This window comes from Pelodiscus sinensis, chromosome 7, assembly GCF_049634645.1.
Source record: "Pelodiscus sinensis isolate JC-2024 chromosome 7, ASM4963464v1, whole genome shotgun sequence".
Lineage (NCBI taxonomy): Eukaryota > Metazoa > Chordata > Testudines > Trionychidae > Pelodiscus > Pelodiscus sinensis.
Window position 1 is genome coordinate 48,624,670 of NC_134717.1, and position 25,764 is coordinate 48,650,433.

At 40.8% G+C, this 25,764-nt stretch overlaps 1 protein-coding gene across 5 annotated transcripts in view; it reads right to left on the bottom strand.

Moving 5' to 3' along the window:
- Positions 1-25,764, bottom strand: part of CERKL (CERK like autophagy regulator) — a 137,980-nt gene that overhangs the window by 32,062 nt on the left and 80,154 nt on the right. For all 5 annotated transcript variants that reach the window (XR_012905239.1, XM_075933746.1, XM_006121694.2 and 2 more), the window contains one exon: positions 18,917-19,048. Coding sequence is in view for 4 of the 5 variants with exons in the window: in XM_075933746.1 (XP_075789861.1) it covers positions 18,917-19,048 (132 nt within the window). In the remaining variant the exon portion in view is untranslated. The remainder of the gene's footprint in view (positions 1-18,916; positions 19,049-25,764) is intronic.

A 25,764-nucleotide genomic window follows, 5' to 3' on the forward strand; every position in this document is an offset into this window, starting at 1 on the left:
GAAGAATGAGAAATTTTGGATTTTGGTTGAACCTGTGAGGGAAGTGGATTTGTTTCCCCAACATCTGCATCGGTGGAGAGACTATTTACATCGATGAAATCACAGATCTTCCAAGTATTCCAAGTAAGTTTCCCCAACATTAAGGTCTTATTTTAAAATGACAAATTCATAGCTAGCTGAACCCTGTATTTCAAGTAGCTACAAGAAATTAAGGGGTCAAGAGCAACCCCTACAACAAAGACAAAGACAAAACAACATTGATCAAATAATTATGGCCTTTTAATATGTTCATCATGATATGTATATATACACTGATTCCTTGGCCACAGAATAAACCCAGTAGGATTATAACTGCTAATGTAGATCAGCAGGTTAATTGGTACTAATTCTTGGAGAAAAAGTTCAAAACCTCTGAGAAACTTTTAGTTATTTTACAATCAGTAAAAGTGTAAGTTTTCTGTTGTGTGGGACTTTCAATAATTCTGCTGCTAGGAGAAATATTGTGGGTCCTAAGGAGAAATATCTCCTGACCTGCCCCCCACACACATACCTTCTCTAAGAATTAATAAGGGGGAGGGAATCTGAACCCCTTGGGATCCTAAGCAATTGCTTAGTATCCTTATGTCTAGCATTGGCTCTGACTCCTGGTAATTACAAAATTACTATGTAATTTCATACAAGCCTTACCAATGTGTAATTTTAGTTTCTCTGCACCTAAATGCTATAGCAATGTATCAATTTTAAATGATTTGACACTATAATACTGACCTTTCCTAGAAAAGGCAGATAAAGAAAAGAGTAAGATAATGAGGTATGGTACATGTTACATTGCAATTTACTCATTTATGAATATCACATTCTCAGGAGTGTGAGAGATATAGTGGCAAAGAGGTTGAGTATCCCCCTCTCACACAGGTTCCTAAAAATACATTACTAGTAAGGGGCTGCACCCCCCACACTCTCCAACCCCCCTCTAGGCTGGGGAAGGCCCGGACCCAAAGCCACCCAGGCTCTTCCCCCACTGCTAGCCACAAGGGAGGGCCTAACCCTGGCTCTCTTGCTCCTCCTCCTGCCACCCACTCGCTCTCATTCTTCCTCCTCTCCTTTCCCTTTCCATGGCTCTCTCATAACCCTAAAGCTAGAATCAATGCAATCTCTGGTACATTCCATAATACAGGCAGTCCCTGGGCTACATACAAGATAGGGACTGTAGGTTTGTTCTTAAGTTGAATTTGTATGTAAATCAGAACTGGTACATATTGTAGGGGAAACTCTAGCCAACATTTCTCCAGAGCTCAGTTTTATTCTCCCACACCTCACTTCCCTCAGTCCTTTATTCTCAAGCTGAGGTGTCTGCTGAGAAAAGCCGCTCCGCATCTCCCTGGTCTACTGGGGGGGGGGGCGCGCTAGCTTCGCGTCTCCCTGGTCGGCTGGGGGGAAGCAGCTAGTGCGGGGTTGCCTCACCCCGTTTGTAAGTAGGGATCCGATGCAAGTCGGATCCATGTAACCCGGGGACTGCCTGTATATGAAAGAAAAACACGTATTTAATGTTGGTATTATAAACAGTAGGGCATGCAATATTCAAATTTCTTAGCTAAGTTTTATATTATTTTCCACCAGCAAAAATGTTGAATGCCTACAGGTATAAATATTGCCAACTACTGTCATTTATTCTATACAAACTCTATAAGAGTACTAAAAGAACTCTGCAACCATTCTGAAAAGATTATTAAAATATTTTTAATGTTTGGGGGTGAAAGAGAAAACAGCAGATACATAAAAATACTGTAATTTTTACTGTACTATCTAGCCACACTTATGTAATTTACAGGTTCATGTTCATTGTATGACTACAATAAATCTGAGGTTTTAATGACTGTATATTGCTGTTAATGTACAATTAATGCAAACTGAATCCTTAGCACAGAGGACTCTGAAAATTTCAGAAAAACGATTTATTCTAAATATCCATTATTACAATATGTATGTTAACTAGAGCACATAATAAACTTATGGCCAGACAAAATCCCAAATCATTGTTTGAAAGGACATTAAAAGTACTATTCGTAAGATACCTAAACTTCTGAAAAGAATACAAGTGAACTTTATCAAATCTTTTATTTATTCCCAATTAAAAATGTTTTAAATGTATAAGTAAATGTGTTTTTCTGTATTAACATTTATAGAACTGGAATGTAATTTTCCCATCTAGCCTGCAGGAGGAGTGTTAGGCAGCTAATAAACCTCACAGTACTCTGGATAGTGCCAAAGTAGAACTGTCCTCATTATATTATGTTGAATGGTTTAATTAGTTCAGGCAGCATTTTATATAATAATAAAAAAATCAGGAAATAATTTAAAACTACTATTTTGTTAGTAAGGGAAACAAGTGGTTAATATCATTACAAGTTTAATTTCTGATTAACTCACATATTTACAAAAGCTTTTGTATGAACTTAGCTATTGCCAACTTATTTGATTTATAGAAAGAACTCAAGGAGTTATATAGTAGGTTTAATAAACTAATGATAATATTATCTTTTAAAAAGTTTACTCTCCCCATGTATTTGCATTTAAAAAAAAGCAGAAACCAGCTAGATGAAATATGATTAGTCTTACTTGCACACATTAAATGATTCAAATATTTACAGTGATTTATTGTTATTCTTTGGTATTTTAGTATATCTGTTGTAGATTGCATAAATGTTTAAGCGATAACTTGAACTTGTATAAAACTGGTTGTTTTTCCCTTCAAATTTGAGACTTTATTAACTGACTTTATACAAGAAAATCAGTTTCTAATCATCTGTGTGTTTCCATGCCTCACCTCCTATTTCTTTGATTGAACTTTTATTACAAATAAAATTATTTTGAAAACATGCACAATTATTGGGACTAATATCATACACAAACCCAACCTAATTATTGTTCTAATATATTCTTTTGCCTAACTTTTGAGCCTGCTCCTACCATTCTGACACGTGTGGCTCAATGAAATCATGGGACTACTCACAAGAGTAGCCACTGCCAGAAATTACATCCATTTATATTTTGTGTAGTCCAGAGAATGATCCTGTTTTCATTTACTATAATAAGAGTAGGATTGGGCCCTTAAATTTTAAGCTCTTTGGTGCAGAAACATGTTTACATGTGTATAAGGTATGAAATATGTTAAAGCAAAATGCAGGACAATGTAGCACTTTAAAGACTAACAAGATGGTTTATTAGATGATGAGCTTTCGTGGGCCAGACCCACTTCCTCAGATCAAATAGTGGAAGAAAGTAGTCACAACCATATATACCAAAGGATACAATTAAAAAAAATGAACAAATATGAAAAGGACAAATCACATTGCAGAACAGAAGGGGGATGTGGGGGGGTGGGAAGGGGGAGGAAGGAAGGTAAGTGTCTGTGAATTGCTGATATTAAAGGTAGGGAGAGTGGGATGTTTGTGAGTTAATGGTATTACAGGTGATAATTGGGGAAACTGTCTTGGTAATGGGTGAGAAAGTTCAAAGTCTTGTTAAGTCCTTGTTGGCAAGTGTCGAATTTTAACATGAATGACAGTTCAGAGGATTCCCTTTCAAGTGCAGATGTAAAAGGTCTTTGTAGCAGAATGCAGGTGGCTAAGTCATTTAGAGAGTGTCCTTTCTGGTTAAAGTGGCAAGAAACTGTTTTCTCTTTGTGATCTTGTCTGATATCTGTTTTGTGGGCATTAATCATTTGGCGAAGTGTCTGAGATGTTTGTCCAATGTACATAGCAGACGGACACTTTCGGCACATGATAGCATAGATTATATTTCTGGATGCGCAGGAATATGTGTTCTTGATCTTATAACTCACTTGGTTAGGTCCAATAATGGTATCAGCAGAATGAATATGTGGACAAAGCTGGCAACGGGGTTTGTTGCAAGGGAAGGTACCAGGGTTGGTATTAGTGTGGTATGTCCTGTGGTGGTTGGTAAGAATCATCTTGAGGTTAGGTGGTTGTCTATAGGAGACTATGGGTCTGTCTCCCAGAGCCTCTTTGAGTATGGTATCCTGTTCCAATATAGGCTGTAGTTTATTGATAATGTGTTGGACAGGTTTAAGTTGGGGGTTGTAGGTGATGACAAGTGGTGTTCTATTGTTGGTTTTCTTGGGTCTGTCTTGAAGTAGATGGTTTCTAGGTATTCGTCTGGCTCTTTCAATTTGCTTTTTTATTTCTCTGGGTGGGTAGTTGAGATTTATAAATGCTTGGTAGAGATCCTGAAGCTTCTGGTCTCTGTTAGTGGGGTTAGAGCAGATGCGGTACTTTAACCAGAAAGGACACTCTCTAAATGACTTAGCCACCTGCATTCTGCTACAAAGACCTTTTACATCTGCACTTGAAAGGGAATCCTCTGAACTGTCATTTGAACTTTCTCACCCATTACCAAGACAGTTTCCCCAATTATCACCTGTAATACCATTAACTCACAAACATCCCACTCTCCCTACCTTTAATATCAGCAATTCACAGACACTTACCTTCCTTCCTCCCCCTTCCCACCCCCCCGCATCCCCCTTCTGTTCTGCAATGTGATTTGTCCTTTTCATATTTGTTCATTTTTTTTAATTGTATCCTTTGGTATATATGGTTGTGACTACTTTCTTCCACTATTTGATCTGAGGAAGTGGGTCTGGCCCACGAAAGCTCATCATCTAATAAACCATCTTGTTAGTCTTTAAAGTGCTACATTGTCCTGCATTTTGCTTCAACTACCCCAGACTAACACGGCTACATTTCTATCACTGAAATATGTTAGTGAGATATTAAAAGAAGAATATCTGAAAATGTAAAGTTGTTTGGCATAAGAAAGTTTTCAATCTTAACTGCCTGTAAATTTGCTTTCTTCTGACTGGCAGCACATATTCTGGGTTTCTCTCTCTCTCCCTTTTTGAACATGTAGGCAGAAAAAATGACCGGATTGGATCTTTACTCCTTATAGCAATGACTTTTTTATATTCCCCATTTGATTACTTTTGAAAAATAAAGTCCAGTTAAGTTTTTGTATATCCTTACTGTGGAAGAAATAAAACATTTCCTTTCCTTTTAGAAACCAATCCACTCACAGAAAGCAAATTTACAAGTAAATAGGATTAAATTTGTGCTGCCACGCCTGAACCTTCAACACCACACATTTTGGACTCTTAATAGCAATACCATAGAAGACATTTGAGAAGAAAGAAACAGGGAACATAACTGACTAAACTATTTTGAGAGGAAATGGTGTACTGTTTCCTCACCTGTCTTCTGTTGTAGTTCCTCTGAAGTTACACTTACCAGACTGTAAGAGAGGAAGTTGGGAACCCTGGATTGGTAGCATAGTCAAATGCAATCTGCAATCCATTTAGAAAGCCTCTGTTTAGATATATGAGTGCTTGAGGAGCAGTCTGCTATGGACAAAAAGGTTTGTGGGGTCTTTCTAAAGGCTCTGGTCCTGTCTATATAAAATGCTAGTGCATGTCTAATGTCAAGCATGTGCAATTGACACTGCCAGAGGATGTGGTGAAGACTGGGACTTCAATAGGGTTCAAAAGAAGGGCTAGATAGATTCATGGAGATAAAGTCCATCAATGGCTATTAGCCTGGATGGGTAGGAATGGCGTCCCTAGTCTCTGTTTGTCTGGAAACAGATGACAGGAGAGGAATCATGTGAGGATTACCTGTTGTGTTCCCTTCCTCTGGGGCATCTGGTATTGGCCACTGATGGCAGAGAGGATACCAGGCTAGATGGACCATTGATTTGACCAAGTATGGCCGTTCTTCTGTTATGACTTTTTGATGGAATTAGTATATGGTTTGGGGAAAAAAGTTGGTAAGTTAAGGGGCTTGACGTGGAATGAAGACGGCACTTTAGGTACAAACTTGGGGTGGGTGTGGAGGACAAGTGTTTGTAAAAATATTTTTCAAAATAATGCTATTTTTGAAAAAAAAATTCAGAGCACTATTTTGGCATCCACGAAGGTTAAGGGATGTTTTGAAATAGCACTTTATTTCAAAATTTGGTGCTGTGTAGACAGCACCAAATTTCAAAATAGCCTACTTTGAAATAAACTTGAAATAAGTACGTAATTTGCGTAGCACAAATTGCGTATCTTATTTTCAGTTAGAGTGCAATGTAGACATAGCCATGGATTGATAACTGGTTAAAAGACAGAAAACAAAGAATAGGAATAAATGGTAAGTTTTCAGAATGAAGAGAGGTAAGTAGTGGTGTTCCCCAATGATCTGCACTGGGACCAATCCTATTCAACCTATTTATAAATGATCTGGACAAAGGGGTAAACAGTGAAGTGGCAAAATTTGCAAATGATACTAAACTGCACACAATTAAGATCAAAGCAGACTATGAAGAGCTTCAAAAAGATCTCATGAAACTCAGTGATTGGGCAACAAAATGGCAAATGAAATTTAATGTTGATAAATGTAAAGTAATGCACACTGGAAAAAATAATCCCAAATATACATAAAAAATGATGGGGACTAACTTATCTATAACTACTCAAAAGAGAGATCTTGGAGTTACTGTGGACAGTTCTTTGAAAATGTCCACTCAATGTATAGCGGTAGTCAAAAAAGCAAACTGAATGTTAGGTATCATTAAACAAGGGATAACGAATAAGACAGAAAATAACTTATTGCCTCTTTATAAGAGTAAGTTACTCACCTTGGTGCAGTAATGACGGTTCTTCGAGATGTGTGTCCCCATGGATGTTCCACTGTTGGTTTCGGGTTGTCCCAGCGCTGCAGATCAGAGTTTTCATGAGCAATGGTCAGCTGGACCGCGCATGCGCAGCACACGCCTCACACTGTTCGTGCCTTTTGATCTCTCACACAGTCCGGCTCCTGCCAGTTCTTCGAATCCACCCCAGTACCTGCAAGATATAATAAGAGACTCCAAAGCAAGGAGGAGGGTAGATAGTGGAGCACCCACAGGGACACACTTCTCAAAGAACCACTGTTACTGCACCAAGGTGAGTAACTTCCTCCTCTTCTTCGAATAGTGTCCCTATGGGTGCTCCACTGTAGGTGACTGCGTAGCAATTCCAGAGTATAAGGAAGGCGGGTAATGGAGTCACTGCTTATTGACAATCGAGAGCACTGCAGATGCTACCACATAGATAACTTAGGAGAAATTGCATAGTGTTTCATGAAGGTGTCGTTAGTGGACCATATGGCCGCTCGGCAAATATCTCTGAGAGGAACTCCACAAAGGAAAGCCATGGAGTTTGCTACAGCTCTCGTAGAATGAGCTCTTAGTGTCTCTGGCAGTGGTTTATTCCGTATAGTATAGCATAGCACTTTTTAATGCAAGTAACAATGATGTTTGAGATCCGCTGTGATGAGAGGGGTTGGCATCTGCAGAGTTCAGCTACTGAAACTAGTAGATGGTGTGTTCTCCAAAAGGTTTGAGTTCTCTCTAAATAGAAGGCAAGTGATCTACACAAGACTAGCGAATGAAGCAAGACCTCACGAGCACTCGCACGTGGTTTGGGGTAGAAAGATGGAAGTACAATTGGCTCATTTATGTGGAAATTTGAGCAAGCCTTTGGGAATGAAGGATGGATGTAGATGCAGCGTGACTTTGTCCTTGCTGAAAATAGCATATGGTGGCACTGCCATTGGGGCTGCTATTTCTCCAACTCTGCAGGTGGAGGTGATGGCTAGCAGAAATGTAACTTTGAGTATGATCATTGAAAATGGAGCAGTTGCTATTGGCTCGAAAGGAGCATTGGTTAGAGTGTCAAGAACCAGCTCCAGGTTCCATGCAGGTGATAGAGCCTGCATGAGGAAAATATATTGGAGAGGCCTTTGAGGACCTCCTAGTGATAGGATGTGCAAACACTGAAGAAACATCAATTGAGCTGTGGAATGCGGTGATCACTGCTAGGTGTACTTTCAAAGACGCTAGGGCTAACCCTGTTTCTTTTAATCGTAGGATATAGTCTCAAATAAGGTGTAAGGGTGCCATACAGTTCTTTAGCGGTGTACCAAGATAGGAATCTGCACTACTTGTGGAGATAAGTGCATATAGTGAATTGTTTTCTACTATGTAATAGGACATCTCTCACTTTGTCCGAACTGGAGTTTGCCTTCTTGGAACCAACAATGAGCCAGGCTGTCAACTGTAGTGTATGGGGTTGAAGATGAATTCGGGTCCTGTTGTTCTGGGTTAGGAGATCGGGATATGTGGGAAGGTGATTAGGTGGAGGAGACATCTGATAAAGATAGGGAAACCACGTTTGTCGTGCCCAGAATGGGGCTATGAGAATCACTGTTGCACCATCTCTTGATTTTCTCGAGAACTCTTGGAATGAGTGGTGTAGAAGGAAAGGCATATAAGAGGGGGCCCCTCCAATGGAGGAGAAAGGCATCCCCTAGAGATCCATGACCTATGCCAGTTCTGGAACAGTATTGGTGGCATTGCATATTGCTGTGTGAGGCAAAGAGGTCTATTTGTGGACGACCCCAGCGACTGAAAATAGGCTGGAGGACATGCCGATGAAGCTCCCATTCGTGGTCTGGGGCAAAATGTCTGCTGAGCGAGACTGCTAACATGTTGTTGACCCCTGGTAAGTAGGAAGCTGTCAGGGTAACCACATTGTGGATGCACCAGTTCCATAGTCTAATCGCCTTGGCACACAGGGAGCGAGAACAAGTGCCCCCCTATTGATACATATAATACATTGTGGAGACATTGTCGGTAAGTATCCTCACTGTGGCTCCTCGGATTTGTGGCAAAAAATGCATGCATGCATTTGCAACTGCCCTGAGTTCCAACAGATTGATATGCAAAGTAAATTCCTTCGTCATCCATAGATCTTGGACAGTCATGTCTCCCATATGAGCTCCGCATCCCATGAGGGAGGCGTCGGTAGTAATCTGTGTGGTAGGTTGATCCCAATGGAATGGGACTCTTGCAAGTAAGTTATTTGGTTCAGTCTACCACTTTAGAGAAGTTATAATGTCGGTAGGTATGGTCTGTGTAATCCCGCTTCCAGTGAGTGTAAAAATAGGCAAGCCAGAGTTCAAGACAGCAAAAATGAAGCCTGGCAGAAGCAACAACATAAGTTGTAGTTGCCATATAACCCATGAGCTGAAGACAGGTAAGTACTGGCGATCTGGGGCTGTTTGAGAGAGTAAATACGAGGTCTTGGATTGCTCAGAATCATTGCAGGGGTAAGTACACCCTTGCCGTGGTGGAATCTAGGTGGGCTCCAATGAACACTAAGGTTTTTGTAGGTAGAAGTGTTGATTTCTGTTTGTTGAGAATGAGGCCTAAGAAAGTTGAACGTGCATCTGGTTATAGATATCATATGGAGAGTGTCCGCATCTGTTGGCCCTTTTATTAGACAGTCATCTAGATAGGGAAAAATCATAATTTGTTGCTGACCTAGGTATGCCACTATGACAGCGAGTGTCTTTGAAAACACTCTGGGTACTGATGACAGGCCGAAAGGTAGGAAACGGTACTGATTGTGTTCCAATCTGACCACAAAGCGTAAAAATCATCTGTGTACTGGATATATGGTAATATGAAAGTAGGTGTCTTGCAGGTTGAGGGCCTCAAACCAGTCTCCCTGTTCTAATGCTGGGATAATGGATGGTCACCATCTTGAATCGTTGCTTCTGTAGATATCAGTTCAATCTGCAAAGGTCTAAAATAGGTCTCCAGCCACCTCTCTTTTTTGATGTGAGAAAGTAGTAGGAGTAGAAACCCCTGCCCTTGAACTCTTCTGGCACCTTTTCTACTACTCCGATGTCTGAGAGATGGAGGACTTCCTTTTTGAGTAGATCCTCATGAGAAGGGTTCTGAAGAGGGATGGGGATGGTGTGGAGGTGGGAGGTATTGCTATGAAGGGTATGCTGGATGACACAATCTCTAGAAGTCAGCGATATGATGTGATGGTAGCCCAGAGGTGGTAAAATGGTCTCAGATGATGATGGAAGGTTGGGGTAGATTGATCATGGTGATCCAACAAGGGCTTGCAAGCCCTTGACTTGGAAGTCAAACTTGATGTTTGCTTGTCTGCTGACTCTGGTTACGGTTGTTCTGAGGTTGTCACCTCTGCAGTCATTGCCTCAGTTTGGGTTGATCAAATCCCCATTGTTGGTATCTAGGATATGAAAAGTCTTGGTGCCGTTGGTATGGCACGTATCGTCTACATCTGTACAGTAGGGTGTACATACCCAAAGTACGAAGGGTGGTTCTTGAATCTTTACTGGAATGTAAGACCTCGTCTGTCTTCCCTATAAATAATTTGTCTTTATCAAAAGAGAGGTCTTCCACTTTTGTCTGCCGTTCATGAGGAACTGCAGCAGTCTGAAGCCAGGAAGTCCTTCTCATGACCACAGAAGTTGCCGTGGCACAGGCTGCTGTGTCGGCTATATCTAAGGCTATTTGGAGAGAGGTTCTTGATTAAGCATATCCCTCTTGTACTACTGATTTTAGTACAGATCTTTTCGAGTCTGGTAAATGCTCAATAAGGGAGGTAAGTTTAGTATACTTACAGAAATTATGGTTGGAAAGCAACGCTGCGTAATTAGCTATTCTAATGAGAAGGATTGATGATGAGGACATATTACGCCCAAAGATGTCAAGGCACAACTATCCTTATTCGCAGAATTATTCTTGTGCTGTGGAAGTTTTGACCTCTGCTGAGCTGCTGAGTGGGAAAAGAGAAGTTCTGCACCTTTGGATAGGACATAGTACTTTTTATCCACCCACTTATTAGTTGGGGTTATTGATGCGGGAGTCTGCCAGATATTGTCCGCAGCCTCCATAATAGCTTCATATATAGGAATCACAATTTTTGCACGTTGAGACGGTTGGAGATTTTTAAGGAGTCAGGGTTGCTTGTCTTGGACCTCGGTGAGCTGTATCTCTTGGCTGGTAGCCACTCTCTTAAAAAGTTCCTGAAACTGTTTCAGGTCATCAGGTGGCGATTGGTCACCGGGAATAATTGCCTCATTGGTAGATGAGGAAGACTGATCTGTTGGCGAGACATCAGGCTGCAGTTCCTCTGTCTCAGAAATCTGTCCCTCCTAGGGTTCATAGTGCTGATGTATTTACTGGTTGGGGGTTCGAAGAGGACATTGTGATCTTTGGTCCATGCGATGCTGGTGAGGGTGAATATCCGTATGTGTGCGGCTGTTCCAAGCAGCGGGATGGATGATACCCCTGTCATTGGTAGTGATATCGTGGAAACCAATGAGATGAGTAGCCATACCAATGTGAATGCCTGTGTTATTGATATTTCTATCTATCAGGGGAGTGATGTTCAATCTGTGTGGTGAGCAGATGTTCAATCTGTGTTCATGATGGTATGTATGAGGACAGAGTGTTAGAGAGTGGAATGATCTGATAGAACCCCTTGAGGATGGAGGAAGTGATAAGGAACTGTATCTTCGGTACGGTTGTGGCTAACGAGAGAGATCAGCTCCCAGTCCATAATGTGTCTTATGTGCAAGATTGGACCTTTGCATCAGTGATGAGTGTAGAAAAGGTGACAGTAATGATGGAGCAGGTGAAAAAGGTGAGCAGCTCTGTGTTCTGTGGGATTTATGAGTCGCCTTTTTCGGTGCTGGGGGGCTAACAGTCTCCTCCGATGCCAGGCATTCTGAATCATGCATCAATGTTGGTGCCGAATGTGTCGGCACCGGTGTCTGCATGGTTTGTGTCAGTGCTGGTGTCTGCACCATGTAGGTCGGTGCCAGTGTCTGCACCACGTGGGTCAGTGCCAAGGACTTGGCTAGACGTGGCACCAGTGTTGCCGATAAAGACGGTGCTGCAGCTTGCGGTGCCAAGGTTGGTGGCACCGAGCGTCTTGCCAGTGCTGTAGCTACCGGTACTGCAGATGTTTTGTGCCAAGTTTTCAGCTCAGGGGCCGTTTTAAGCCACTGTTTAGTGGCACCAGATGTTCCCAGATTCTCCCTGCTAATTATTCTACTTGTGGAGGCCAGTGGTAGGGAACGAGCTGGTGAAGCCCTTTTATATGAAGGAGCCACTATAAGAGAAGAAGCTCTCCGTTTTCCTTTTCGCAGCGAGTCTGATTGAGGACTGCAGGGCTTTACTGAATAAAAATATCCTAAGCCTTATCTCTCTATCACGCTGTGCTCTCACTGTGAGTTTTGCACAGTGTGTACACTTTTGAGGCACACGGGTTTTGCCCAAACATTTTAGGAACTCTGTATGGGCTCCTGATGTGGCACACTTCTTAAACCCCAGCAAACCAGGCATTAGAGAGCCTGTCACCACGGTGTTGATAAATGGATAAGCAGTCTCTGACTTACTTCTCCTGAGTTCTCTTTATTTATTCTTTTTCTTTTCTGTTATTACTATTCCTTCCTCCTTCCCCCCTCCATCTCCCCCCCTTTCTCACACTTTTTTTGGGGGGGAGGGTGGGAGAAAGGTGAGGTAAACACTTAACACAGAAAAACCTGTTTTGGGTTTTGTTTTGTTTTGTTTTGTTTTTTTGAACAAAAGAACTAGAACTATGATTAACGACTGAAAAACGGACTGAACTATACAGAAAAAAAAACTTATTCTAAAACTAAAATCCCTTCTCTGACTAAAGCCATTGAGGGGGAAAGGTCTCACTCCATCTGCGACCTGGGGCAGAAAAGGAGGAACTGGCAGGAGCCGGACCGCGCGAGAAATCAAAAAGCAAGAACGGTGCGAGGTGCGTGCTGTACATGCGTGGTCCTGCTGACCACTGTTCATGAAAACTCCAATCTGGGCACTAGGATGACCCTACACCAACAGTTGAGCATCCATGGGATATACTACTAAAAGAAGAAATCCATGATATACCCACATCTTGAATACTGTGTACAGATGTACCATCTCAAAAAAGATATATTGACATTGGAAAATATTCAGAAAAGGGCAACAAAAACAATTAGGAATTTTGAATGGGTCCCAGACGAAGAGAGATTAAAAAGACTGGGACTTTTCATTTTAGAAAAGAGGAGACTAAGGGGGGATATGCTTGAAGTCTATACAATCATGACTGGTGTGGAAAAAGTGAATAAGAAAAAAAGTTATTTACTTGTTCCCATAACATAAGAAGTAGTTGCCATCAAATGAAATTAATAGGAAGCAGGTTTAAAACAAACAAAAGGAAGTTTTTCTTCATACAGTGGCACAGTCAACTTGTGGAACTCTTTGCCAGAGGATTTTGTGAAGATCAGGATTTTAACAGGGTTAAAAAAAGAACTGGATAAATTCATGGAGGTTAGGTCCATCATAGGCTATTAGCTAGGATGGGTAGGAATGGTATCCCTAGCCTCTGCTTGTCAGAGGCTGGAAATACATGAAAGGATCACTTCATGATTTCCTGTTCTGTTCATTCCTTCTACAGGACCTGACAATGGCCACTGTCAGAAGACAGGATACTGAGCTAGTTGGATCTTTGTTTTGATCCAGTATGGCCGTTCTTATGTATGAACCTTGGCAAGCCAGGCACAGCTGACTAGAAACCCCTTTTTTAATGGGATTATGAATTATTTACTATCAACTATAACTATGAACTATGCTACTGAGGACAACTATGCTAAACTATTTTTCTTGTTCTTCTAGAGGACTGAAAGTTCTGTCTCATGTCAGGGAACTGAAGAATCTGGGTCACGTATGCGCTACTTTTGCAGACAATCATGAGTGAGATAGGTCACACCGAGATTGCTAAGAAACTCTCTTTGAATGTATAGGGATGCACCTACACACCAGGAGTTAAACACCCACAGGGACATCTCTTGAAGAAAAACAATGTGTTCCAAAATTTCTTCTACTGACACCTCAATCTGGGACAGGTCCTCAGATTTGTCACCTACAACGAATGATTCAATTATGGGAATGTTCCTCACATCCTCTGCAGTAAAGACTGATGTAAAGAATTAATTTAGCTTTTTTGCAATGGTGTCATATTTACTGAATTCTCCTTTAGCACATTGATTCTCCAATTGTTAATGCGGGCTTCTTCTTTAATGTTAGACCTTTTCATAATCAGTTCAGCTGAAATGGTTTAAGTTGTTTATTTGTAGGTTCACCATTTGTAGGTTCACCATTTCTTCAAACAACAGGTGAGCCTCCATTTTGATTAGTCTTCTTCCTTGCTCAAGGAAAAGGCGGGGAAACAGGGAAAGAGTGGGAAAGTGTTGCTAGGCAATAGGAGTGTATAACTTGAGGGTGCTCAGGGCTCTCTTCCACCAGCCTTCTCACTGACAGGGTGCAATAGTGCTGCTCAGAAAACTGATCACTGGCTTGGAGTGTCAGTTGTTAGTTACGTGGGGTAACAATGGTATTTGATTACTGGAGAGCACACTTGCAAGCACAGATCATTGGATTAGACAGGGCTAATACACACTTGAGACGGCGCAAAGGGGTTGGGTGGGTTTTGAGTTAGGGCCTACCCTAAGCTTCTACTGTCACCTGGAGAGGAGATCTGAAGTCATCCCCGATCCCTATCACCTGGAGAGGAGATGTGAAGTCAGCTTTCCCTGGAGCTAGCTAAGACAGGAGGTCTAACATCAGCTAGCCTCCTCTGTGTACCTGTTGTTGTTGTTGTGTGACTCCTGCAGTTTCCAAACCCAGTTATTCTATTCTTTTCTAGTCTTTTTTACCTTTCCTATGCTATAGGAAATAAAGTATACTTTCTTTTATAATTTTGTGTGTGGACTCCTCATTTGGTGCCCTGATAGACGAGTGAAAGGGATGAGAATCAGACAACAGCTTAGGACTCTCTGGAGTCCTTTCTCTTATACCCACTGGGTGTCTAGCAGGCTTCCTGCTTCTAATGTACTTAAAATATTTATTGCCTCCCTAATTGTACTTTTACACTTGACTAGCTAGAGTTTATGTTCTTTTCTATTTTCCTTGACAGAATAGGGCTTCAAGGTTTTAAAGAATGCCTTTTTGCCTCTGACTGCTTCTTTTACTCTGTTATTTAGTCACGGTGGCATTATTAGATCCTCTATTTAATTTGAGAATTATTTAAGTTGAGCCTCTGCTGAGGAGTTTTTTTAAAATGCAGCTTGCAGGCATTTCATCTTTGTGATGGTTACTTTTAATGTGTTTTACTAGCTTCTTCATTTTTCTCTAGTTTCCCTTCTGGAAGTTAAATGCTACTTTGGTGGACTTCCTTAGTATTTTCCCCCACCCCACAATGATGTTCAATCATAATATAATTAAATTTTATTACCAAGTGGTTCCTCTATATCCACATCTTGAACAAGATCCTGGGGCTCTACTTAAGAACTAAATCAAGTATTTCCTCTCCCCTTGTGAGTTTCAGGGACCCAAAAAGCAGTCATTAATGGTATCTAGAAACTTTATCTCTGTATCACTATCAACTGTCTCAGGGCAGAAATTAGGCAAACTATTCCATCCACTCTGTCCTGAAGTCTTTGTGTCAGCTGGAAAATAAGAGGAAGCTTTAAGACAACTACAGCAAGAGAAGAAGTAAAGGGATCACTATGACATGTTTCTTCTCTTACGGCGGTTACATCTAGATTACAAAGGTAAGTTGGAAAAAGATATGCAAATTGCGAACCACAATTTGCGTATCTTTTTCTGCTTTTCAGTCAAAAGAGGCTTTTCTGAAATTTGGCATGTCTACACGGTGCCAAATTTTGGAAAAACTTGCTTTTTCAACACATCCCTGTTTCCTCGTAGAACAAGGTTTACAGGGATAGCGAAAGAGCACGTCCCCTTTTCTGAATTTTTTTCAGAAAAGCAGATGCATTTCTTGGAAAGGTATCCCGGAAAAGCACTGTAGTCTAACCATAGCCTGAGAGTACATCTAATTCTAGAGCAGGTGTTACCTCATATCCAGAGGACTGGGGTAGACTAGTTTAAAAAAATCTCCACAGGATTCATCTTCTTTGGAGGAGAATTCCCAAATTTTTTTCACCACAATTCACTAAGAGACCACTGATGCACAAAACAGAGTATCATAGGCTCTCATAGCCTAAAATACTGACCCAAAGTACATTACAGATCTGGCCAAGGAGACACCTGAGGCACCAAAGATGTTCCTATATTTTAATCAGGCTCCCCTAGATGTGGAACTGCAGTGATATATGGGATGAAATCAACTTATCAGAAGATATCCAGCACACTAAATTTGGATCCAGCAGCAATGTATATATCCATTCCTGGATCCTTTCTCAAAAGGATCTCTTTCTCTTAAAGTGGTGATTTGACTAGACATGTTTAACAGGCACTCCAGTGCTGATTGGCCAGGATCCTAGAAGCCCTATCATTCTGAAAACCCCTAGAATTTGGAGATGCTTTATTCCTCTGAGATACAAATAAATCTAATGACAATATTTTGCCAGATTACTAATGGCTGAAACTATAAATGGCGCTTTCCTTAATTTCACCCAAAGAACACTGATTCCTATGTGGAGTAATTTCCCTCAAGACAGAAACTACGTTTGTCATGCTTAACTGATATGGGATATAATGCAGGGGAAGAAAAAAAACTTCATTTTTGGATTCGTTTAGACAGATGTCCATCATTTTGCACAACATCAAAAATGACCTATATATACTCCAAAATTTGAGGAAACAGTTAAAAAGTAAAAATAAAAAACTTTCCAGCCTTTAGGCAAGTGAAATCTGTTCAACACTGGTGTTTATCCATTGGATCAGGACTGGCAGGAATATGGAAATGTAATAATGCAGCTTTTGCAACTTTAATGTATATCTGAAACAGTTTTAGAAAAAGTTACTACTGTATAGATATTGACTACTTTTCCAGCGTAACTTCAACACTTTAGATAAGATCAAGACCTCAGAGTTCAATCTGTTTAAGCAGGGTAAGGACAGGAGAGAAATTCAGGAGGTTGGTGAAAGAATCTTCTTCCCCACATAACAAAGTGTTTGCAGGGATACTCAGCAGAAGCTATTATATGTCAATGTACCTAAAATCCCTTGGGACAGCGCAATGGGAAGATCGACAGAGTATCATGCCTCCCAACCCTTGTACTTCGTTGCAGAGGTGGACATAACAGATCTCCCTGAGGGAATTCTGTGCCACTGCAGATGTACATAATTAATTAACCTTGCATATTTTTAATTTGGAGGGGCAGAAAAAAAGCTTCAGATGAAAAGTTGATGCAGTTACACCTTTTGCACACCAGAGGGTGCAGTGACTCTAGAATAAGGAAGCCACGCCCAGCCAGCTAGGAGAGAGAAAGAGCCTGCAAATTCTTCTTCACGGTACCTGTCAGGCTAGGTCAGGACAGGCTATGGAAGGACAGACAACATGGGGTTTCTGGGAGGTCAGACAAGTGCTCATATGGAATGATGGTGGAGGATAGATTGGGGCAAGGACTGAATGCAAGTAGAGTTACAGGGACAGAGCAGGGAGCTTCTCTGGGGTGCAGGAAATATGGTTTGGTATTGTAATTTAATAAATTTAAATAAATTATTACTCAGAGGCTATGTCTACATTGGCAAAATATTGCACAAATACTTTTACCGCAAGAGTTTTTGCGTTAAAGTATTTGCGCAAGAAAGCATCTACACTGGCATGTGCTTTTGCACGAGAGATGTGCTTTTGTGCAAAAGCATCTGTGCCAGTGTAGACGCTCTCTTCCGCAAGAAAGCTCTGATGGCCATTTTAGCCATCGAACTTTCTTGCGCAAGAAATTCATGTTGCCTGTCTACATTGGCCTCTTGCGCAAGAACACTTGCACAAGAGGGCTTATTCCTGAGCAGGAGTGTCATAGTTCTTGCGCAAGAAGCACTGATTTCTTACTTTAGAACATCAGTGTTCTTGCGCAAGAACTCGCGGCCAGTGTAGACAGGTGGCAAGATTTTGTGCAAAAGTGGGCGCTTTTGCGCAAAATCTTGCCAATGTAGGCACAGCCAGAATTCTGTAGTAATATGCCTAGTAAGGAATCTATTTATCTAAAACAAATTCTTAATATTTATTGTCTGTATTGGTACAGTCATACTTATTGACAGGTATTTTGAACAAAATTAGCAAAATTAATTGACACTGATGTGATTATCCTGTGTTATGCTAACAAACAAAATATGCACATTTTTGCAGAATTTGAAAATATTGTGCACAGGATTTTTAAATTTTCGCACAGAAATCTCACAGGAGTAAACAGTTTCCAGGGTATGTGAGATGTTTGAAATTTCCTTCTGTTTCTCCCCTAACCTATCACACTTGTGAGGCTACAGAAGAAGGTGCTGGAATTGCTTCATTGGCAATAAAACAAGATTAGTATCTTCTGCGTGGGAATGAAAATAGTCAAAGGTAGGAATGGATTATTTTTCACGTTCACAGCCATGAATAAAACACACCACCACAACTAGGAAAACCAAGACCATGAACTCCCACATTATCTTATGGTTTCAGGTAATATCTCAGCTCATGCAATTGCTAATACAGCAGTTTTGATCATCACCACAAACCTTTAATGGCACTGTAGTTTTGTAAATTCCCAGCAAATTTATATCTGATTAGCTGATCTGAGTTAAAGCAAGAACAGCCTTGTGGAAAGAAAGGATTACATAAAAAAGTTTAATAACTCAAGACGAGTCCATAGATAAACATATATAATCAAATCCATGTGAGAATCAAGCTTTCCTTCTCTAATAAATCAAACAAATGTAAAAAACCCCACACAAAATGTAAAATATCCCTAAAATAGAAAAGTTTTAAAGAATAAAATATAGTCAGTAAATAATTAAATTGCTAAAACGAAAACAATTAAATTAAATTAAAGAAAATGGGTTATGCTGCATTTAATTCAGTTGTCAATGCACTACTTACACATTATCTAAGGATTATCAGCAAACTCAGGTTGTCTTGGCTGCTTAAGTATCAGTTTAAAAAAAAGGATTAAATCATGTTATAAAAACAACTTACCTGTGACGTCAGTTTTGATGTCAGCAAGCTTAAAGAGAGGTGCAACTTGTTCATAATAAACATGAGTAGCTTCTCTTTTATGGCTGTTTGGGTTAACAAATACTTTTAGGGACTTTGGTCTATTTGGAAAACCTAAAAAAAAAAAAACCACACAAAAGGGTTCAAGACAAACACCATCTGGATATTTTTACAGCTAAATCAAACTTTTAAAGGAAACATCCTGGAGAAAACTGGGAAAGCGTTACTTAAAAACCCTACATATATAAATAAATAAAGTATTTTTGACTTGGTTTGAGAGTAGTAGTTATAATAAACCTAGAGGCCTTTCTGTCTCTTGAATAAGTGTTCTCATTATCTTAATCTGACATTTAATCCTGGGGCCACTGAAGCTCTGACCTGCTCATTAGTCTACTGCTAATAATAACCAGTAGGAACAAGTTAGTCACCATCACCTACAGCATTATGTGTCAGTAACAAAAGGAAAGGTTTTAGGTCATAGATCAAAACTTTATTTTTTATTTTACTCTTTTTTGGGTGGGTGCAGGAGGAAAAGCAGGAAGAGAGAAAAATTTTCTCTCTTGAAACAGGAAATGCTTTTCAGCAAGGATTTGACAATAGTACTCTGACATAGTTGGTGCTATGAGATGATAATTCAGTTGTCTAGTTTTGCAGTGTACATATCAGCTAAATCACACAGGTGAAGAAAGTGCAAAGGAAAAGTGCTCAAGCCTGCAAGAGTCAGTAGGGAATGGGAAACAAAGGAAAAAACACAAAAATGAATTAATTTAGTTACTTAATATTAATGTTATAGAAAATGTAATGATTAACTTTAAATATACAATTTAAAATATTCCATCAGTTTATACAACAATTAGTTTGAACTGAGAGCAAGAAACACTTCTTCCCCCCAAAAGAAGCACTGACATTTGAAAGATGTCTAATCCTTTGAAGAACACCAAGCTATGTGTTCATGTATTGCTCTTAAGTAGGGGAAGAGGAATTGTTGAACAGTAAATTAATTCATCTCAAGCAATCTAACTACATTCAAGTGCTTTTGTCTGGAAATTACTATAATAGCCATGATTCAGTCAGTTTGATCTTTAGTTGTAAAAACCTGAGAACTGCTACGTAGAGTAATTGGTGCTTTGGTAATTCTCTACAATATATGATTTGAACAAATTCATAATTAATTCTAAAGTAAACTAAAATATATATATGCATGCTCTCTAATAGAGATAGCTACATACATATATGGGCTCTGTACAGTACTCCCTTTGAATGCAAATTCAGAAAACATGTAGCAAGTTTGTAATTTAACTGTAAGCTTGACAGCGGTTCAGCATTAATAGTAAGAGAGCTGCTGAGCATAATGATTTCAGTATGAACATGACTTATGCTCAGTTGTGCTAAGTGAAAAAATAATCTCCAAAGACAGAAAGAGACCTAAACAAAAGTTATTCACCTTGGCATAACTGGAGTTCTTTGAGATGAGTGTCCCTATGGGTGCTCTACGCTTGGTCTTGGTGCCATCCTGGCAATGTGATTGGAGACTTTGACACAGTCTCCCTGCAGGCTGTGCACGTGCAGTGCCGACGGCACATACCATGCCAGTTGGAACTGCACATGCATGGTCCGAGCCCTCCAGTTCCTTCTCTATGTCGGAGTCCCTCTATCTCTAAAGCGGGGGGGAGGGGAGCACCCACAGGGACACTCATCTCAAAGAACTCTAGTTACTTCAAGGTGAGTAACCTTCATTTCTGCCTTGAGAGATGTCCCTGTGGATGATTCATGCTTGGTGATTAAAATGCAATTTCACCCTCATGTGGTAAGGGCTTCAGAGTGTGTTGAAATGCTGTGGAGAATACTGTTCTGCCCACACACATCATCATCTCTGGGATTGTAAGCGAGTGCATGGTGGCTGACAAACATAACTTGCAACACCCAGGTGGCAGCTTTACAAAGCTCAGTGATAGGTATGTTGTGTAGACAGTCTATGTAGGTGGAAACGGATCTGGTGGAGAGGGCTATCAGCCAGCATGGTGGCTGACACCCTTTCAGGTTATAGCATAATATGATGCAATCTGTGATCCATTTGGATAGTCTTTGATTTGAGATTGGAAGATCCTTGGAACACTCCATGATGGAAATAAAGAGAAATGGAGACTTCCTGAATGGTTCAGTTCTTTCTAGATAAAAGGCTAGAGCTTGTCTGATTCAAGAGTGTACACAGAAGATTCAAATATATTGGCATGAGGCTTCACAAAGAATACGGGTAGGTGCAGAACTTTGTTGTTAATATGAATGGAGGAATGGACTTGGGGTAAGTATTTAGGATGTGTGTGTAGGTTGAATTTGTCTTTATAGATATAGAATATCACGAAAGCCACTATGTCACCAACACGATGGGAAGAGGTGACAGCAACAAGGAGACCTTCATCGAGAGGTGTAATAGGAAGCAAGAGAAGTGGTTCGAAAGGCAGTCTGATAAGGATACGTAGCACAAGATTTAGGTCCCATGGTACAGTGGGAGGTGTTGGATGGAGGATTTGAAGACCTTTTAGAAAATGTTTAGTCATTGGGTGCACAAAAATGGACATGCCATCTATCTTTTGATGGAAGGCAGTGATTGCTGCCAGGTGTACTCTGACAAGTCAATAAAGGTGACTGTTTAAGGGTGAGAAGATAGTCAAGTATAAGTGGGAGTGGTATTGTAAAGGGATCAGCCTGCTGGAAGTGCACTACAGGTGCACTTTCAATTATGTGCGTCTTAGGAGCAAGTGGGAGGTTTCTGGCTTTGGATGAGTACTCATTGTACCTAATCAGAATTAGACTTTTGTGATCAAGAGAGCCACGGAGGAACCAGGCTGTGAGATGCAGTTTGTGCAGGTTAGGATATGTTTGCTGGGTCTGACAGAGGATTATCAAGTCATGTTGGAGTGGAAGTGAAACTGGTGTACTGACTGACATTCTGAATAGGAAGGGGAACTAGGGTTGTCTTGGCCATGTGGGGGCTATTAGAATCACTCTGGCCCCGTCAGTTCTGGTCTTCTGAATTATTCTAGAGAGTAGTGGAATGGGGGGAAACGTGTAACAAAATTTGTTCTTCCAGGTGATGAGAAATGAGTCTTCCTCATGACACCTTGCCAATGTCCATGTATGCATTTGGAATTCTGAGGTGTTGCAAAGAGATCAATGGTGGGTTATCCTCATCTGAGAAAGAAGGGGCATAATATAGAATTACTGATTACGCATTCATGGTATTGGGGAAAGTGTCTGCTGAGAGCATCTGCACTGATGTTGTGAGTCTGGGATGTGTACTATAGAAATGTGAATATTGTGTCAGATGCAGATTTTCCAAAGTTTTATTGCTTCGGAACACAGTGACTAGAATCTGGCTCCATCTTTTCTGTTTATATAAAACATGCAGGTGATGTTCTCTGTGAAAACTCATAAATGTTTGATTGAGCAGGAGAAGGAGAAAATGTCAGCATGAATTGTGAACAACCCAAAGTTCTAGCATGTTGACATGCAAGGATAGTTCTTGAGATGACCACAGACTCTGGAGGGTGTGGTCTTAGAGATGTGCTCCCCATCCCATTCGTGAGGCATCCATGGCTAGGATGCATAAAGGTATTAAAGGCATAAAAGCATCACCTGAGCATAGGTTGGAGTATTTGGTCCACCATAGCAGGGGCTATTTCATTATCTGAGTTATCATAGAATGCCTGTGAGGCTTGAAGACCATAGAGAATCTTAACTGGAGAAAACACATATGGAGGCAGAGGTGAACCACTACAAAGGTGGAGGCAGCTATGTGGCCGAGCAGCTGGAAGCATTCTACGGCTAGAATAAGTAAGGAATAATAGAGTGTGCCCACTAGAGTTTGTATGGCTTGGAATCTGTCCTCTGGGACTGATGCCCAAGCTGACCTAGAATCCAGATGTGTGTGGATTAATTGTATGGTCAGAGTAGTTTGGAAAGATGATTTTTCCCAATTTATCTGTAGGCCTAGTCATTGAAAGCACTGTAGCATGGTTTCTGTAATACATATCACCTCATCGCGAGTATGGTAGGCAGTCATTGAGTAGGCAATCACTGAGGTAAGAGAATATGATTATTCCCATAGAGTGAAGGTATGCCTTGACTATAGATAGTGCTTTGGAAAATTACACATGGAGCTGTGGATAGGCTGGATGGTAGGACTGGATATTGGCAGTGATCTGTGCACAGTGCAAATCTCAGAAACCATCTATGAGACGGATGAATTAGGTCATGAAAATATGTGTCCTGTAGGGGGAAGGCTGAAAACCAGTCTCCTTGTTGCAATGCTGGAATGATGGACCAAAGAGTAACCCCGTGGAAACATTGTGTCTTTACATATCTGTTGAGTCCACATTTATTGAGGATGAGGCACTAGCCTCCACTTTTCTTGTGTCAGAAAATAGCGGGAATAAAACCTCTTCCCTCTATGATGGAATAGAATGGGCTCCACTGCTCCTAAGTAGAGCAGACATTACACTTCGTAATAAAGATGTATTTTTGGGGAAGGATGCCTGAAGAGGAATGGGGTAGCTGGTTCATGGGGGGGGGGGGGGGGGAGAGGGATAATTTAGCCAGAGAGGATGATGTCTAAAACCCATCTGTCAGAGGTTATAGCTGCCCATTGATAGTAGAATGGGTGGGGTTGATTTGTGAAGAGATGTGTAGTCACGACTGGCATTGGAACGGATAGGATGTTTTCAAGGCCCTCGACTAAGGCTTTAAATTTGTTTGTTTGATGGGGTGCCTGCGGGCTGAATCTCTTTCTGGGCTGATTCATGTCAGAAGGCTGTTGTAGTGAGTATAAAGGACAATGGAGTCATTGACAGAGGTGGTACCAGTATTGTCTTCTCCTGTTTGCAGGAGTGTGCATGCCCAGAGCGTGTTATGTAGTGTGTGAGTCTCATTATATAGAGGATCTCATTAGCTTTCCCAGCAAATAATTTGTCACTATCAAATGGTAGGTCTTCAACCATTGATTATATATCTTATGGGAATGTAGCCCAGTGAGAACCATGAGGCAGGACGCATGACAATTACTGTTGCAGGAGATCATGCTGCTGAGCTAGCTGTGTCAAGGACTGCCTGTAATGCTGTGTGAGAGAGTGCTTGCCTCTCTGAAACTACTGCCCTAAATTGGGGTCTTTTGGACTTGGGAATTTCATCCACAAATTCTAGGAGCTCAGCGTAATTCCCATAGTCAGATTTGGCTGGTTTGTGGTGTCTCCCATAAGAACTCCATGGGCTCTAAGAAGGCCAGTGGCAAGGAAATGGCATTGATGGAGGCCTCCATGAATGTCCATTCCATTGTAGCATCTCCCTGTGGTAACTAATTAGGCTAAGAATAATGAGCAGTAAAGAACACACTAAAAACACACTAATTACAACAAACTTTCCTTATCTTTACAGCGAAATGTGGAGCTTAATCTCAGACCTGGGACAGTTAAGAAAGAATTGGAGGGTTCGAGCCATGTATATGCAGTTCCAACCAGCACAACACATGCCATCAGCACCAAACATGCACGGCCTGTGCAAAAAATACTTCAAAATTTCTGATCTAGGTTCCAGGACATGCACGAAGACCAAATGTGGAGCACCCACAGGGACATCTCTTCAGGAAAAAGTAAAAATTCTACTTCTCACCCTAAATGAGACATAAGTTCAATCATTAAAGCCAGCTATATCTTGCAATTGCTGATTAAGATCCTTTCTTCACTCACCCTACTTCAAAAAATGAAAAGGAACAACTCAAAATGTCTGAACTCCCATTACTAAGCACATTTAATTTTAAAAGGTGTCAATACCATACTGTAAGAGACACAACAAATGTTAATAATAAAGCTATTTCAATGTCAGGAAAAAAGATGTTTTTCATTTAAAACAATTAACTTTTTCAGGTATCAAAACCTTGCAAAACTGTAGGAATACAAATTAGCTCTTCTAACCCATTTATAATGATGTATGTAAACTAAAGGACTAAAAGCATTAAAAGAATGTTAACTGTGTATTTTCATCATAGTAACTTCCTCAAACCTAAGTGAGGGAGGAGGAGAATGGGAAACCTAAACAACCCTGACAAATAGCTAATTAAACTAAGCTAACTATACTAAGAATTAAGTTTAAGTAAAGCAAGAATGCTCAATGTGCCATCTTAAGATAAAAATATGGAGAAAGAACTGAAGGAGGTATACTTGCACAGCCATATATATCCTCAGCACAGGGTACCATGAGGGATGGAGTGCATATACTGGGTTGAATGGACACTGCTAACAAACTATCTAAAATTAAAGACATAAAGGCTGATGCACACTTGACATGGAACATCCTTAGAGGCATTACTTGAACCATCCAGTATTGCTCATCCTGATTATTTATATAATGTACAGAAAGTCCTCAACTTACAAACAGGTTGTGTTCTAAAAGTTTGTTTGTAAGTTGGTTATTTGGAACTCAGAACATATTTTTCCCATAGAAACAATGTTATAAATGGTAATTAGGTTCCCAAACTATCCCGCAAAAGCCTGTTTAACTCATAATGTAGCTGAAATGCTGTATACAGGCAGTCCCCGAGTTACACAGATCCGACTTATGTCGGATCCGCAGTTACGAACAGGGCTTTTCTCACCCCGGAGGATGGGAGCGGCGGGACGCCCAGATGCGCCGCGGTCCGCCGCCCCCGTCCTCCGGGGCGAGAAAAGCTGGTCCCCGTCTCTCTGGTTTGCAGGGAGATGGGGAGCAAAGCCTTGGAGCATGCCCGCAGCGGGACAGCCCGGGCGCGCTTGAGCTGTCCCCCTGCGGGCGTGCTCCAC